This window comes from Narcine bancroftii, chromosome 1, assembly GCF_036971445.1.
Source record: "Narcine bancroftii isolate sNarBan1 chromosome 1, sNarBan1.hap1, whole genome shotgun sequence".
NCBI classification, from domain to species: domain Eukaryota; kingdom Metazoa; phylum Chordata; class Chondrichthyes; order Torpediniformes; family Narcinidae; genus Narcine; species Narcine bancroftii.
In genome coordinates this window covers 223,663,236-223,678,629 of record NC_091469.1, presented here as the reverse complement: position 1 = coordinate 223,678,629, position 15,394 = coordinate 223,663,236, and the positions used below count along the sequence as shown (strand labels likewise).

General features: G+C 40.4%; 1 protein-coding gene across 2 annotated transcripts in view; it reads left to right on the top strand.

The window, feature by feature from the left end:
* The window catches only part of ell2 (elongation factor for RNA polymerase II 2), a 130,920-nt gene that overhangs the window by 97,347 nt on the left and 18,179 nt on the right, over positions 1-15,394 (top strand). For both annotated transcript variants that reach the window (XM_069891901.1, XM_069891910.1), the window contains exons 7-8: positions 468-561; positions 6,517-7,072. In XM_069891901.1, the coding sequence (XP_069748002.1) occupies positions 468-561; positions 6,517-7,072 (650 nt within the window). The remainder of the gene's footprint in view (positions 1-467; positions 562-6,516; positions 7,073-15,394) is intronic.

Here is a 15,394-nt window from a genome sequence, read left to right as displayed (position 1 = left end):
AATGGAAGGATTCTTAATGTGGAGCGATCATGGAGTTCAAGTCCATAGATTCCTCAATGTTGCCACCCCAAGTTGTTCGGATAGTTAAGAAGGCATATGGTGAGTGCCTGAAATTCACTGTGGGGAGTGGTGGTAGAGGCTTGTACCTCTTGGTGTAACAAGAATGTAAGAAAAATGGAGAGTTATGAGCTGAGGGAGGGGGTGGTGAGATTGATCATGGAGTAGGTTTATATAGGTTGGCACACATTGTGAGCCAAAGTTCCTGTTATGTGCTCTGCTATTCTGTTTATTGACTTCATTCTGCAGGAATATTTGTACCTTGTAAGTATCCACATGGCAGTAAATTTGTTTTGGTAACAACAAAACTTTGGTTCTCTGAATGGAGTGCAGGTTTGGGGGACTAACTGCATGGGGCCCATGGTGAGAAGAAAGCTCTAAAATGTTTGTTCTCTGAATCTTTAAATCAGGAAATTATCTCAACTGCAGAATTCCAACAACCATCCAACAGACCATGTTCCATCAAACTCCCCTAAAGGTAGTGAATCTGCATCCCTGCCAGAGGTTGGTAAATATCAATTGATAACTTGTTTATAATGACTGTACAAATAAATTTGATTCATCTTGTCTGTCAAATTACATCAGAAACAGGTCAGATGGCAGCAGGGCAGCGAATCAGTTGCTGGTTTGGTTTCTAATTTCTTCATGGTGAAATGTCATTGACTTGAAACTAGTTCTGTTTCTCTTTTCATAGATAATAAAGCATGTTATGCTTGGATTTCTTGCAACTTGGAAGGGCTACTTGGGGCCCCGAATGGTGGTTAGGGAGGAGGTGTGGGCGCAGATATTTAGTTTTTCAAATATTTGGTTGTTATTTTTAACTTTGAAAATGTGAAGAAAACAACTGACAAATTTACAACTTGGTTGATTTTGTGCTGAATACACATACCTGTCGGCATTTCTAAATTATGTTTCAGTTGACGATGACTTTTTAAAAAAGCAGGCCTTCAATATTTTTTTATTTACAAAATGGTGGAAGCTAATTCCGGCCTTTGAAACTGGTGCAGCACAATTACACATAATTAACCTGCAACCCCAAACTAGAGCGTCTGGGGGAAAACCCACACATGTCATGGGGAGAATGTACAAGCTCCTTACAGACAGTGCTGGATTAGAACCTGGGATATGGGCATTGTAATTGTGTTGCACTAACTATGCCAACCTTGATGCACTAAAGGGGACAAGCTTCTTTTCAAATTGCTACTTGTCTTGGAGAGAAGTTTTTGATTTTATGTTTTTAATATTTTCAATTTGAATTTTATAGCAGGAGCACAAGTGCCATTGGAATGACTTGGCAATGAAAGAGGCTAATAACCACTGGAACGTAGAATGACATTTTGGAATCTTCCATCAAAATCTTGTGGGTTATAATCAATCAGAAACTTATCCATGTAATCATAAAATGGTTACAGCATGGGAAGCCATTCTGCCCGTGTTTGCATTCCTCTCTGGTTTTATGCATTGGGCCTTTCTTAGCCTTGGAAATTTTTATCCTGACATTTAATTCTCTCCCTCAGCCCACAATGGAACTTGCTCCCACTGCTTCAGGAAGCAGTACCTTTCTGATTCCACTTTTATGTAAAAAAAATTCTCTCACCAAATTTCATTTTCCAACTTCATATACTGACTTCTGTTCTTTGACCCCTTCATTAAAGTGAACAGCCTCCAACTATCCATTCTGTCCCTCATTTACATGCACTTTTATAGAATCTCCCCCTGCCTCATCTTCCAAAGAAAGTTGTAGACGCTCCAATCTATCCTTGTGACTGTGGTTACTCATTCAAGGACCATCCTTCAAAATATCTCCTTGACTCTGCTTAATGCTTTCATGTCTTCCCTGCAATGTGGTAGTTAGAATTGAACACAATATTCCATTTAACGCTAGACCCATGTTTTTTGAATGTTAAGCATGACTTCCATGTTTTTGTACTATGTCTCTATTGTTAAAGCTCATAGTTGTTTAAGCCTTGTTAACTGCTTTGTCAACCTATACTGCCACTTTCAAAGATGTATGCATATGTACTGTAGGCCCCTCTTCTACACTCTTTTTAGAACAATATCCATTATTCTATACTGACCACTGACCAAAATGCATAACGTTTTATGTCTAAGCATACTATTAAGAGCCCAGAGGACTCCAAATCCCAGCAGCAATAGAAATTCACCAAGACACTTGTTAATTGAACAAAAATTTCTTTTAATTTTCTTTAAGTATAATAAGATCAAACTTTAACTTACTACTATTAACTTAACCCCCTTCTACTTCTACGCGCACATGTATGTAATGTGTATATTTTCAGGAAAATTCTTTGATTCACAGACCAATCTCACTTCTCACTCCTCCAAGTTCACCAGTATCAGGCAATTCTTATACTGTGTACATTATTTAAAGTTAAATGATTACCTCTCAGGAAGGTTCTTATTGGTTTCAAAGAGAGATCTGTTGCTTGTTGGACACACACAAACTTATTTCCTCCAATCAGTCACTTCAGTTTTGCCAAAGAAACTTGCCCCATCATAGGTTTTCCAAATTATAACCTCTTCTTCCAGGTCACCACAGAGTTCCTCTAGTTTCCCTTATTTCAGGAGAAACACTCTAGCCAGCCATTTCCTCTTGTAAGGACTATAGGGGCTTTGATCAGGCTAAGCTCAGAACTCACGGCTTGTCTTCAAAATGGATTTTCATCAAGCCTGCCAGCTTGCCATTTTGAAGCCTCAACTGCTTCTGTAGAACTGGTCTCTCTCTCTCTCTCTCTCTCTCTCTCTCTCTCTCTGTCTCTCTCTCTCTTTCTCTCTCTTTCTTTCTCTCTTTCTCTCTTTCTCTCTCTTTCTTTCTCTCTCTGACAGATTATCCTCATTCTCCTTGTAAAAATCAAATTACCTCTCCCAAGGCTCCAAACCCAATGTTTGAAAGATCTTATCAGCACTTGAGATTGAACTTTTCCACTTGCACCTCATTTTGAAATTCTTTCCAAAGCAGTTCCATTGTCTTTTGCAAAGCCAACCGGCACCTGAATGTCTAACTTTGGCAAAGCTCCTGCATTTTAAATGAGACGTCTTTTGCTAAGTATTACTGTGTTTGTGAAGTGACCTACACTAAAACCCTATAATCTATCTCTTTTAAAGACATTTTGATATTATATGTAACATAACCCGTAACAATACAATTTAATCTACCCATTTAAATAGATTTTTCATGTTGAGAGATAATCTGTCATTGTACTCTTTACAGTATTCAATATTGGCAACTTTTCAGTTTTTCTCAAATTGAAATTGTGGTATGCTTCACCAGGTTTGGGTCACTTTAATTTCTAGTAATCCTCCTACCTATCTGTGTAAAATGCCACTATACTCCTTCCTTAACGCTCTGATACTTTGTATTGGGCAATGAACTTGGACTTCGATAAAGTGCAACATAATAAATAGGCTTGTTAGTGAAGTCTTAAAAGTGCAAATCCACAACATCCACTTTCCTGCTCCATTTGACCTGCTAAAGTTCAACACCTCACTGATGCTCAGATTAAATTCTAACTGTCATTTACGCTCGTATCTGTAACTGATCCATATCCTGCTGTATTCTTTGATAGTCCTCTATGCTGCCACAACTCCAATCTTTGCATTATATGAAAACTTGCTAACCCTGTGTCATTTACTGTTTCCTCCTGTATTGGCCTAAAAATCCTAAGATGCATCTCATCTGGCTCCAGTGATTCATCCACTTTTCAGTTCAGCCACCTTTGTTATCAATTTTTAGCATGTGTGTTAACACTGACCTCAGGCTCCATGTTTAAGTTCCTATTTTTGTCCATTAGTCTCCATTCACAGCTCTTTAATATTTGTCTGTAGAATATTTTTGGCTATCATGTATGTTTATGGTGTGTACTCATATGTTCTCTTTGCATCTCAGTTTTCACTTCCCTTTGTATTCTTGGTTACAAAAGAGTCAAAAACAACAAAACTGAGTAGTCTCTCTCTTTCAATCTTTTTATTGAGTGTTGTAGAACAAGCACACATTGTATAGAGAATACAAGGTTACCAAATATGAAGAATATAAGTACATACTCAAAAATAAAACAATAGTTATATATCTCTTCCTCATACAATGTTGTCAGGATGATTAAAAAAAAAGAAAATGAAAACAACCAAAGAACTCTAGCCCCCTATTGAGAAAAAAAACTAAACTGAATAGTCTATCAGGCTCCTCAAATCTGCTATGTAGGCCTCCGCTTCTGTTCTCTGATATTTCCCACCACTTCTAATCCCCTTTCAAGTTCAAGTTTATTTACCCTCCGTTTACACAAGCACAATGCAACGGAAACAGCGTTCTCTGGTCCTCGGTGCAAAACATGCAAACACACACCAGACATAACACATAATACTTATGCAGGACAAATATATATGTATATAAATAAATAAATATTGCTTAATAAATGGTTAGTGTGAGCCGTTTTTTTTGTCGTTCAGCATTCTAACTGCCCATGGGAAGAAGCTGTTTCCCAGCCTGGTAATGCTGGCTCTGATACTCCTGTATCTCTTTGCTGATGTGAGTAGCTGGAACTTGCTGTGTGCAGGGTGTACCCTCTTCAGACAAATATTCCAGTAGATCACATCAATGGGCGGGAGATCCCAGTGAATGTCTCTGTCACTCTTATGGTCCTGTGGATTGACCTCTTATCCAATTCTCTACAACAGCTATACCACTCTGTGATGCAGCCAGCCAAGATGCTCTCGATAGACTCCTGTAAAAGGTTGATATGGTGTTAGCCTTGCCCACTTCAGTCATCTCAGGAAGAACAGTCACTGTTGCACCTTCCTGACAAGTGAGGGAGATGTGTGTCCAGGATAGGTCACTTCTTAAGTGGACTCTGAGGAACTTGGTGCTCTCTTCTCTTTCCACTACTGAGTGTATAGTGGAGGCTTGTCATACCTGGTCCTCCTGATGTTCACGAGCATCTCCTTTGCCTTGTCTGTGTTGTGACTCGGGTTGTTATTTTCACACCATGTCATGAGATTTCTTTCGAAATTGTATCTCTTGTCTGTTTTAAAAACATAATTATCAAGCTCACATAACCACTATTTGGTGTAAAGAATTCAGTGAAATATCAGTCTGTGAAAATAAATTTCTAACCACCTCTACTTTAAATGACAGGCCCTTTATATTATAGATGTCTGCTCATTAGGGAGAGTGCCACAGTAAAAAAAAATTCCATCGTCTATTTGCATCCATCCCTCAGGATCTTGTATATCTCAGTAAAGTCACCCCTCATTGCTCTAAATTCCTTGTTCGAAGCGGATATTGGAGGGATTTTTTTGTGTGCTAAACAAAGTTAGCTTGCAGATCCACCAAGTTAACAATCCATGTCCTCTGGCACTGCATTTTTTTTTTAAATGACTTGATACATGTGCATCAGTGGGTCTCATCTTCTAGATTCTCTTGTTTTTGTGGATACCTTTTGGACTCATTTGTCTGTGCAAAGGTATTGATGAAGTACTTGGGTGAATCTGAACACAGAGTTGATGATCCCACATCATTTGGTCTGAAAATGATGATGCCTCGAAATGAAGTGTTGGTGCTGGATAGAAAACTTCAGAAATGTCTTTGCTTGTTTCCCTTTTGACTTCCACGTCGTAAGAAATTGTGGATACATGAAAGATTTCAAGATGGCCTCTGCTTTCTGTCAAGTTCCTAAATGCATGTTTGCTTTCCAAATTTGTGCGGATCCTCCTTTCCCCACCCTCCTCTTGTTTGGGGCTTCTGTTCGTAGTGTCAGCATCAAATAACTTTACCAAAGTTACCAATTCAATCCTATTTGTCAGTGATTATGGTAAACTAAACTTTTTACTTTCCCAAGCTGCTTGTAGCCTTTGATATCATTGCCTATTTCTTTGTTCTTGAATGCCTCTCCGTTGTTGGGTGAGACTACCTTCAATGGTTCAATTTTTATGTTGCCAGAAAATTGTCTAAAATGACTTCTTTTGTATCATTAAGTCCTTGGGTTTTTACTTTTGTTCCTTTCCTATTTTTGGCAAAATCCTGTACTCCTCTAGGCAAATTATGCCTCTCTTGACCACTCCTTTCCTTTTGATTTGTCCTCCTGTACGTCATCATTTTCTCCAATTAAATGTTGCAAATACTGAGATCATTCTCCTTCGCCTTTGTCATAATCCTTTCCCAATGGCTGCCATGTCTTAAGCTACACAATTCAAAGATAGTTCCTGATGAATCGTTTCTACTTGTTGTAAAATAATTTGCTGGTTCTGACCAAGATCCTAAATGTCAGTAAGAGCTCATTGGACTCATTCGTAGCATTGCTGTTGATTTGTGTATATTTGTCTGAATCTGAAGGGAGCTGCTGTAAAGTATACATGTATGCATGCAGTCTAAGTCGCCACATTTTCTATTGTATTTGGGTTTGAAATAGAATCAAACAATGCTCAATATTATCAATGTTTTTGCAGAAGCGATTGCTACCTTCAGATTTCATTGATCCACTAGCAAGCAAGAAGCCCAGAATATCTCATTTGACCCATCATGTGCAGCCAACCCTTAATGGTGATTTAACTTCTTCTGGTGGGAAAAACAATGTTACTGCTCCAATCATTCTTCCTCATCTTTCACCACCTTCTCCCCCTGCTCCACCACCTGTGCCACTTCCACTTTCTATTACCCACACTGTGAATTCTAACTCCAATTCCCCATGGACACCTGAAGGAAGGGGAACTCAAGATTTGCCAGTTGATGCCATTAGTCAAGCTGGTGAGGGTTATGAGGACCAGCAAGAAAAGCATACCTCTAGGACTACAGTAGGAAGTCCACCACACCAAATGGAGTGCTCAGAAGTCATCAGCAAAGACTGTTCTTCTATTGGAAAATCAAAAAAGAAAGCTAAAAAACACAAAGACAAAGAAAGAGAAAAAGAAAAACATCATCTGAAAACTGAGGATGATAGAGAATACAGAAGTGAAATTGAGGAACGCAAGCCCATTAAAGTTAAAGATGCTAATTCTGATTCAGGTGTGTAATAAAGTTGTACATGTTTAGATATCAGTAGCCAAGTACATGAAAGGAAAATAGAAATTTTTCAGTAATCAATTGGCTGCAATATAAATGTAGGATGTTATTATGAACAGCCAGTAAGATGTGAATTTGCATTTATTTGAGGGCACATTGCAGAGCAAGGCTGAAGGTATTTGCAAACAATGCTTATTCTGCCTTTTAAGATGATCTCTGGGTCATAACTGCCATTGCAGGTTGAAGCAGTGTTATATATTTTAAGGTCCCATCTTCACAGAATGCTTTGCATCTCTCTGCATCCAAATATTGCATATAAAGTTGACTTAACTGTATCTGGATGTTGTACATAAAGAATGGAAAGCTACTTGATTAAGATGCATCTGATGAATTTTTTTTTTGGTGAACATAACATTCATAATCTAACCTTGGGTTTTGGAAATTACCTATTGAACAAGACTCAAAATTACGGGTGGTAGTTGGTGCTGCTACTTCAGAGATTAGAGTTGAGTTCTGGTTTTTGAATACAGAGTTGTTCATATTCTGTAATTTCATAGGTTCCCCTCTGATCTGATTTTCACCCACATTCCATAGATGTACTGTAGGTTACAGCTACCATATATTGCTCCTCTGTGTAGATTAATAGCAAAAAAAGGGAATTGATGAGTATATGTGAGACCAAATAAGTTGCCACAGCTGGAGGGAAACAAAAGCAGGTGATATGGGATAACTTGGAAGTTGGCATGGATCAGATGTTCTCTTTCCATGTCACTGAGTTTGAAGACGCATTTCTACTCTTAGTTATACTGCAGAAATAGGGCCCTTTGGCCCACATGTTCATGATAACCATTTATGCTAATCTCATTTACCAGCACATTGTCTACAGCCAAGTAAGTGTTTGTTCAGATACTTTTAAAATGTTATTGGTGTACCTGCCTCTGCCTTCTCAAACAGTGCTTACCAGTTGTAAACAAGAAGTCTGCAGTTGCTAGAAAACTGGGGCAATACACAACGTGCTCAATTAACTCAGCGCAGCATCCAGATTTCCACACTGCTTTCCAGATTTAGCCACGTTCTGGGTGAAAAAAGTCTCTCCCCGCCCCCCCCCCACCCCCCCTCCCCCCCACCGCATCCCCTTTAGCCCTTAATCCTTGCTATAAACAAATGCCCTCACGTTTTGGAGTCAATCATACAAAACAGAAATGCTCTTCAGCCCAATTTGTCCATGCCTCACAAGTTGCAAACCTTAGCAAGATCCATTTGCCTGTGTTTGGCCCCTATTCCTCTACCCCTTTACTATCCATATATCTGTCTAAATTACTTTTGAACGTAACTGAAATTGTAACTCCCTCTCCTGCTCATTCCATCTCCCTCAATGTGGAAAAAGTTGTCCTGTGAGTTCCCTTTAAATATTTAAATCTATGCCTTCAAATTTTATACTCCACTGGGGGAAAAACTGGTTAGTTACCTTGTCTCTACCCTTAATAATTTCTTCAACTCTCTAAAAGCATCAACCTCTCAGCCCCTTGTGCTCCAGGAGAAAAATGCCCCTGCTTATTCAGACTGCCCTTGTAATTCATGCCCTCCACTCCCAGTAATATGTGAATCTTTTCTGCACCCTTTCCAGCCTAATGAGATCCTTAGCTAGGTGACCAGAACTGAATATTATACTCCAAGTTTGGTCTCGCCAACATCTTGTGCAGTTGTTATACTATCTCCCAACTCTTGTACTCAGTGCCCTGACCAATGCAAGCAAGCATACTATACCACCCTGTCTACTTGTATTGCCACACATGTTCAAGTTGAATTCCATCTGCCATTCTTTGGTTCACCTTCCCAATTGATCTAGATCCTGCTGTAATCTTGGATAACTTTTGTCACCCTATATGATACCACAAATTTTGGTGTCATCTTTCTTTCTTTTTCTTTGGTTTGGCTTCGCGGACGAAGATTTATGGAGGGGGTAAATGTCCACGTCAGCTGCAGGCTCGTTTGTGGCTGACAAGTCCGATGCGGGACAGGCAGACACGGTTGCAGCGGTTGCAGGGGAAAATTGGTTGGTTGGGGTTGGGTGTTGGGTTTTTCCTCCTTTGTCTTTTGTCAGTGAGGTGGGCTCTGCGGTCTTCTTCAAAGGAGGTTGCTGCCCGCCGAACTGTGAGGCGCCAAGGTGTACGGTTTGAGGCGATATCAGCCCACTGGCGGTGGTCAATGTGGCAGGTACCAAGAGATTTCTTTAGGCAGTCCTTGTACCTCTTCTTTGGTGCACCTCTGTCACGGTGGCCAGTGGAGAGCTCGCCATATAACACGATCTTGGGAAGGCGATGGTCCTCCATTCTGGAGACGTGACCCACCCAGCGCAGCTGGATCTTCAGCAGCCTGGACTCTATGCTGTCGACCTCTGCCATCTCGAGTACTTCGATGTTAGGGATGAAGTCGCTCCAATGAATGTTGAGGATGGAGCGGAGACAACGCTGGTGGAAGCGTTCTAGGAGCCGTAGGTGATGCCGGTAGAGGACCCATGATTCGGAGCCGAACAGGAATGTGGGTACGACAACGGCTCTGTATACGCTTATCTTTGTGAGGTTTTTCAGTTGGTTGTTTTTCCAGACTCTTTTGTGTAGCCTTGGCGAGTCTGTTGTCTATCTCGTTGTCGATCCTTGCATCTGATGAAATGGTGCAGCCGAGATAGGTAAACTGGTTGACCGTTTTGAGTTTTGTGTGCCCGATGGAGATGTGAGGGGGCTGGTAGTCATGGTGGGGAGCTGGCTGATGGAGGACCTCCGTTTTCTTCAGGCTGACTTCCAGGCCAAACATTTTGGCAGTTTCCGCAAAACAGGACATCAAGCGCTGAAGAGTTGGCTCTGAATGGGCAACTAAAGCGGCATCGTCTGCAAAGAGTAGTTCACAGACAAGTTTCTCTTGTGTCTTGGTATGAGCTTGCAGGCGCCTCAGATTGAAGAGACTGCCATCCGTGCGGTACCGGATGTAAGCTTATTAACTATGATAACTATGTTCTTGTCAAAATCATTAATACTCTTGACCCATCACCAATCCTGATGGAACAACAGGTCATGGTCCTTCACTCTGCAAAAACAACGTTCATTGTCACCCCCTCGCAGGTGACATTCTGATAATATTCCTTGCACCCTCTCTAATGCAATCACGTTCTTCCTGTGAGGCAACCAGTACTGCACATAACCAAAGTTTTATAAAGTTGTAAGATGATCTATGTTCTTTTAGAAACTTGTTTAATCATCAGTTGCAATTGAAAACTTGAGTATGAGAGTGAGGAATCAAAATCAACTAAAATGTTAATATATTGGCTGTGGGAGAAAATTGGTTGGCCAATCTGTTGAATTAGCAACCAGAAATATTTCACAATAACGATAAATAATAATGTCCTTTAAGCTTTCAAAATTAACTGCTCATACTGCTTTTTACATTTAAAAATGAAATGAATGTACTTTTTTGCCATTATCCTTTATTGTGCTTGAAAAAAACTGAATAATCAACTATTTGAGATCAGTACCTTAAAATTTGAAATTACATGAGAATACAGAATTTTGAGTTCTATTTCCACTATTTGCTACAAATTCCATTCAAAAATTGACTAATGTTGAAATAGAACATTTATTCTTGAATATTTTAAGACAGGGATTAACTATTTGGACAAAAAAATTGCTTGAAAGATACCTTGGTGTAAAGGAGGTACAGAGAGATCTGATCAGTAATTGACACCCAGAGAGAGTCCAAAGATATTCTGGATTCTATTTTCCTGATCTGGTTAACCAACAAAGACGGATCACAATACCCAGTACTGTAAATTTCAACTGCATACTTGCTCCAAGGTCGAATGCTCGATTTATATACCTGCTCCCAAACTTCAAAATTCCACCAGATTTGTCAACTTTCTCATTTATATTTTTAGTACATCTTAAATCCAAGCTTGAAACCACAATTCCATATAATTTTCTCTCTGAGCCTCGGAGCCCTTGAAGTAGTACAATCATGCTTGATTTTAAATGCTGTTTTAATGTGGTTGACAAAAAAAAGCTGAAAATTCTCTGCACCAGACAAGATCAGGAAATGCTCAGATACTGAGGAAATTAATGCATTATTTTCATGTACAGTTGTTTGGGAAGAAGCTAACCTTTGGGGACCTCCTTATCAAGAGCTGCAGGCAAATTAACTTGGTAACTTGGGAAAAATGGCAGCAGTAGGTTACTTGCGATTCAAGCTGTTCTGCCATTCACAATGATTTTCTATCTTAATACCTATTTCCTATTCAATCCCAATAGCCTTTGATGCCTTTTGGGTCTAGAAATGTGTCTATTTGCTATCTGAAATGGATTCAGTGAATCTTTCTGTGACAGGGAATTCCATAGGCTCATTTCAGTCAGAGCCAAGTCTATGACCAGATCAGCCATAATCTTATGAAATGGCCAATTCCTATTTCTTATGTTGTTGTGACCCAAATATCATATCTTTTATCCTAAGGCTGTGAACCTGTTTTTTGACATATTCAGCTCAGGAAAAACAATTTTGTACTGTTCAATGATTTCTCAGTCTTTCATGTTTTAAGGAATGGAGGGAAAATCAACCACTCATGGTAATGTTTCACTATCCCAGGAATCAGCCAGGTGAATGTACATTACACTTGCTGAGTGGCAAGTATATCTTTGTTACAGAAGTAGTTTTGGTGTAGTCTCAGTCCTGTGTAATTATTGTAAGATATTCTTTCTGTTGTACTCAAAAAATCTTGCAATATATGCTAATTGCACATTTCCTGACTTATTTGATCACAACACTTGCATGCATATTTTCAATGATTGATATGCTATAATACCATGATACAAACACAATATGTTTGTACATCTATATTTTTTAAAATATCAACATTAAAATAATTTTCTGCCTTGTTGTCCCTACCAAACTGGATAGCGTCATCTTCCTATTGAACTGTAATAAATTTGCCCACAGCCTATATTGCCCCTAACTGTTACAATTTACTAAAATTAAAAATGCATTCGTCCCCCCTTATCCATGGGGGATAAGTTCCAAGACCCCCAGTGGATGCCTGAAACTGTTGATAGTACCAAACCATACATATACAATTTTCCCTATAGATACATACCTATGATAAAATTTAATTTATAAATTAGGCACAATAAAAGATTAACAATAACTAATAAAATAGAACAGTTATAGCAATATTTTTAAAAGTTACTTGAACGCAAGCAATGCGATACCGCTACAGTCGATCTGATAACCGAGACAGCTACTAGCAGGCAGGTAGCGTATACAGCATGGATACGCTGAACAAAGGGATGATTCACGTCTTGGGCGGGACAGCACGTGATTTCATCATGCTACTCAGAACGCTGGGCAATTTAAAACTTACGGATTGTTTATTTCTGGAATTTTCCATTTAATATTTTTGAACCGCAAGTAAGGGGGAGACCACTATATTACATTCCAATACTTTAACCAAATTGTTTGTGCAAGGAATAACTGGAGCCCAAACAATGATGTCTGTGGTTTATCACTAGTCAGTGCCTACTACCTTGAAAGTACATTTATGCCAACTCTATTTCTCATCTGTCAGCAATTTTCAATCCATGGCACTTACCACATTAGTGTCCAATGTAGAACTTTTACGGTCCTAAAAATCAATATCCTCCTGTGGTGTAGCAGGTAACACTGATCCTCACAGTTCTAGTTCATTTCTGACTTGTGGTGCTGTCTCTATAGAATTTGGAAGTTCTCCCCAAGATTTAATGGGGATATCTGATTTCTTCCTACCTCTTAATGATGTTCTGTTTGGTAGTTACTTGGCTACTGTAATTTCCCACTATATTTGTTGAGTGACAGAGGAAACAGAGTTGTTGACATTGTTATGAGAGTTTTAAGTTACCAGGAAAGGAGATTGTACTGAAACCTGGCTTTGGGCTGGCTGAATCTGATTCTTCCATATTGGAATAAAGTACGGAGGGGGAAACAAAACATCCATTGGCTCTTTGAATTTTTTTTTAACCAGTTATATTCCAAAGGAAAACTCGCAATATGTTTGTTAAATAGAATTCACTGTTCATACATTATAAATCCATGTTTACTTTGTCTAATCCCATGGATAGTTTAAAAATATCCTTTGTAATAACTCTAGTATTTTTCCTACAAAGGAAGTTAGGCTAACTGGTCCTGAATTCTCTTTCCCTCCATTTTCTTTAAATTAACCAAATTACACTTGGCACCTTTTAGCCTGTAGGAACAATTTTGATGATCTATAACATTTGGAACATGACAACCTGTACATCCACTTTTTTTAATGGCTATCACTTTTCATATGCTGTGAATGCTGATTATTAGACACTGAGGATTTAGCTTTCAGTCCATAAATTTTGCCCTAATTTTTAAAATAAAATTTCCTGACCTAAGGTTGCAAATAAATTCACCCAACTTAAAATTAGAATGACCATTGTCCTCATTTCCAGTAACTCCCTCCCCCCTCCCTTCCTATTTCTTCTTTACCTTCCCCTATTGACTTTTCAATCCAATTCTCCCTCTCAAACTGTGTGCCATTGTCTCTCAGCCGCAAGTGATCGGAAGAATCCTTTGTCCCAGTGTCGTTAATGAGAGCTCCCTCTGGGCAGGACTCGGGACCTCTGGCTCCCTGGCGGGAGTGGGACCTCGGCCTCAGTGGCGTTCCATCCCCTTCCCTCCTCTTCTCATCCCTCCTTCCCACCTTGGCACATCGGATGCCAACTCCGAATCTTTCCCTTGGCTTATTTCCCCAGTGTGCATGTGCTATAGACCTAGGGGAGAATTCTGAGTCAGGAGTTTCAGTGACCGGGGATACAGGAGCTTGTTGACTCACCAGTGCGTGTTCCACTGTCCCGGGAAGCTTCCCCGGGGGTCAGCAGCAGTGGTTAGGTGGTCTCGGTGATTGGTGGCCACGTTGGGTTCATTTTTGTGAGAATTATGATAAACATTATTTTAATGTTTAAAAAGCCTTCCTTTGTTGTTTGTTGTTGTTTAAACATTGATACAAATGATTTGCTGTTGCTACTGGGTTGTTTTTTAAAAATAACCAGTTCTCTGGGGGCGGGGGGGTGGAGTTTAAATAGGCCCGGACCCAAGCGTTTTGGATAATTGGAGTTGTATTACATTTAAATGCTTGGCTGTTTTGCTATTCACAATGATAAAAAAAATCTCTCATTTGAGTGTATGGTAGCTACATTTGTCCTCACTAACTTAGTTTTTGAAAATGTGTAGAAGCATATTTTTGGTCTCATCATTTTGCTGTGTTCTCAGTTGCTCCGTCCTCCAATCTGTTAACTCTGACAGCTTTGACCACTTTGAAACCAATACTGTACTGAAAACTATTCTGTTGGGACCATGGTTGGGACACTTTTTTTGCTCAATAAAGAAATGTATTATAGTTTCTGGTGCGCTATCGGACAGAAGCAAACACACAAAACCTAAAGACTGTCCAACAGGCTTTATTCGACATAAACTTCCACAGAGCCAGCTGTGAGGAGAGCTGCTGTAAACTCTGAGAGAATCTTCAAAGGGCCGGCTCAAGTTTATATCCCGGAGGGTGATTGACACCCAACCGGCTGGGGCTTGGTCTATTCAGGTCGGCTGATTGACAGCCGGTAAGGTGTTGTCTTGTCCCCATGCTCTTCTGCAGCTACAGAAGTTTCCCCCTGCAGTAGGCCAGTGGTGTACCACCACATTCACCCTCTTCTTTAAAATTGTCCCGGGGTGGGGGGAGGAGGTTGCAGTCAAGAGCCCCAAAACATATATACACAGTATTTACAGATTGAGACATTCCGGTGGCCGTTGGAGTCTCTGTGACCGTCGTATGACTGGCTCATGGTCACTGGTCAGTGAGGGTGTGTGGGGGCCGGAGAGGCTAGTGTGGTGCAGCGCGGAGGAGTGGCAGGGGTTGAGGTGTATATGTGTTGCATCGGATAGGCTGGGGGCAGGTTCGTCCCCCACAATCGTCGTGAGTCCTTGGGTACCCCATAGTTGTCCGGGGTTGGGGGTGTGTGTCAGGCCAGCGTGGTCCTGGGCTGGAGGATGCTGTCCTCCTGCTGGTGGCAGGTCCCTGGTTGAGATGGTGTCCTCCCTGCCGCTGCTGAACCTAACGTAGGCATAGTTGTGGTTCGCATGTAGGAGGAACTCCTGCTCGACCAGGGGTTCGGCCTTGTGTGCCCGCACAGTCCCAGGGATGCGAACCATGCTGGGAGAGATGTTCCCATCGCTGATTTCCTGCACGTTGATTTTTATGCCTATTCTGGAGTGCCCGAGGTCGTGGGGAAC